Source organism: Schistocerca serialis, chromosome 9 (genome assembly GCF_023864345.2).
Source record: "Schistocerca serialis cubense isolate TAMUIC-IGC-003099 chromosome 9, iqSchSeri2.2, whole genome shotgun sequence".
NCBI lineage: Eukaryota > Metazoa > Arthropoda > Insecta > Orthoptera > Acrididae > Schistocerca > Schistocerca serialis.
Window position 1 is genome coordinate 380,828,761 of NC_064646.1, and position 2,386 is coordinate 380,831,146.

The 2,386-nt window shown below is 36.8% G+C and overlaps 1 protein-coding gene across 1 annotated transcript; it reads right to left on the reverse strand.

Annotated features, from left to right (window-relative positions):
- Positions 1 to 1,571: 1,571 nt before the first annotated feature.
- LOC126419622 (uncharacterized) lies at positions 1,572 to 2,126 on the reverse strand. The gene has a single exon (XM_050086809.1). The coding sequence runs from the start codon at positions 2,124 to 2,126 to the stop codon at positions 1,572 to 1,574; it is 555 nt and encodes a 184-aa protein (XP_049942766.1).
- Positions 2,127 to 2,386: the final 260 nt, after the last annotated feature.

A 2,386-nucleotide genomic window follows, 5' to 3' on the forward strand; every position in this document is an offset into this window, starting at 1 on the left:
AATGCTGTCCTTAAAACTTCTTACTTATTTGTGTTCTGTGTACTTTTCTTTAACCTACCTTTAAAAAACTGCCAGTCGTTCTTTGGGTGAAACTAATACTCTCCAGAACGTGTCGTTTTTTCTCAGTCTTGGTTCTAGTTTCTTTAAAAGTTCACAGAAGGTGTACTGCGTCATCCTAAAATATTCATAAAACTAAGTCTCATCATATACGAGGTGAGAAAAGAGTGTTCGAAACTCTCCCTGTACTGGTCTTGTTTTCCAGGCACTGTGGATCCATAATTTTCTTCTTCTTGTTTGCCTTTGTTATTTTTCCTCTTCGTCTAAAGCAAGTGCTATAAGTCCTAATTTACTATTACTAAAATTAGTGAACATGTTTTACACCTTTCACAAACAGAAACACAGCTCACCACGTCCGAGTCACTACAAGGAACAACAAAGACACGGACGTGCCCCGGTCATGTGTGGCCCCTGCAGGAACGGGCGGAGTACGGCCATCTCTCGTCCGACGCTCAGCCCTGACACGGTCCGGACGTGTGTGTCCCGACCTTAATTCAGTTGTAGCGTGGACGTCGTGGCGACTGAACTGGGATCTCGAAGGTGTGTACTGATGGTGCTGGAGAACAACTGATGACCGTACTGCTTCAAATAAAGACATAAGCGCTTTTTTCACACACAAAATCAAAGGATGTCAAATAGGTTACTATAAGTGCACCATATTATTTGACGTGATTTTCATAGCTTAGCAGTGAAAGGATAAATGAACGCGAAAGTTCGTAGGATGAGGACTATTTCGTACATGTGATGGATTATGGTGTTGGAATTTGAACTTGTGACAGATTTTTTGTCATGGATGTAACGAACATGGCTTTCTTCCGACCGAAATCGGACATCTTGAATAAATAATAAACGATTACAGTAAATAGAAGTACAGTTTTCGAGACATTATAGTGTTTGAATTTGAATTTGGCGCAATTTTCTAGTGGAGGTAGGCCAATAAAAATAATAATAATAAATGATAAATGATAATGAATAATAATAAATAATAATAACCCTCTGCTACACGCTCGATTTTTTTTACCTCCGCTACACGTGTGTGGACTGAGAGTCTGCATTGCGTTTTATACCATTTTCATGAACAATTCTGACATTACAGTGTGCAAATATAATAAATTCGAGTCTGGATAACATAAATAAAACAATGAAATCGTAAACACAATCTATTACAGCATCAGTAGTGTACATAAAATATTTTAACTCATAATTTACATGTAAACCAATAAGAACATTTATTGTACTCGCTGAAATTTATGTTCATTCTGTTTTTTCTCTGTTTTCCAAATGAATATTAACCAACACTTACCTTACGTAAATTAGTTCAGAAACTTTTTCAGAAAACTATTGTTTACAGCCTCACTGTGAAGTCGAGTAAATCACTCATGGTAGATGCCATTTTCACTGCACTCATTGCACTGATATGCACTGACATGTTCCAGGTATACAAATTTATTGCACACATTGCAGGAAAATCTCGTCAGTCTGTTTCTTTTCCTATCACAGAAGTTGCATCTTCCTCAAGCTGTTGTTTGTGGAGGTCTAGGAAGAACTTCAGCTGTTGGTAATCCCAAAATTTCCTTGATACGATTCTTGATGTTCACCAATGTACTTAGATGATTGACCTTCATTGTCATATGATCATGGAACAGTTCTTTGGCAAGAACTTTTAGATAGTCTTTTTTGAGAATTGTTGAATTCGAATTGCTCTCGTAAATTATGTATCCATTCATTCCAGCAATATTTAGAAGAGAGGAAAAAATTATAAATGGCCATCTTCTGGTAATTCTTGTCACAGAGTATGTACATTTCATCTCATCAACTTTATCCACACCAGATTTAGTCTCACTGTAAAATGTTATTATTTCTGGCTTGCACTTTTCCGAATCACTATCAAGACTGTCATCATCATGTAAAGTAGGCATTGCCAGAACAACCTTGTCTTTCTTAGGTTTATATGAAACCAGTGTCATATTCTTCCTAAATGCAAAAATGCTGGATTCCACGGGACGATCTTTTGCTACTGTCATAAATGGAGGAATTTCACGTTTATTTTTTCGAATTTTTCCAACCATTGTCAGCTTGTCATTTTCCAACAAGTCAACCGCAAGTGGAATTGATGTGAACCAGTTATCAGATGTTACATTTCTGCCAGATTTGGATATTCTTTTGACAATAGCATGATGTGTGTTATCGCAGAGATAAGGCCCATCCACTTGCTTTCCACAATATATTTATAAATGGCTGGTATAGGACATCTTGCATCTGTAAGTGCAAAAATTTTTACACCATATTTTGCCAGTTTTGATGGAATGTATTGTATAAATCCACATCT

Bases quoted from the DNA above. Each gene is read 5' to 3' on its own strand.
- LOC126419622 (XM_050086809.1), bottom strand. From the start codon at position 2,126: ATGGTTGGAAAAATTCGAAAAAATAAACGTGAAATTCCTCCATTTATG.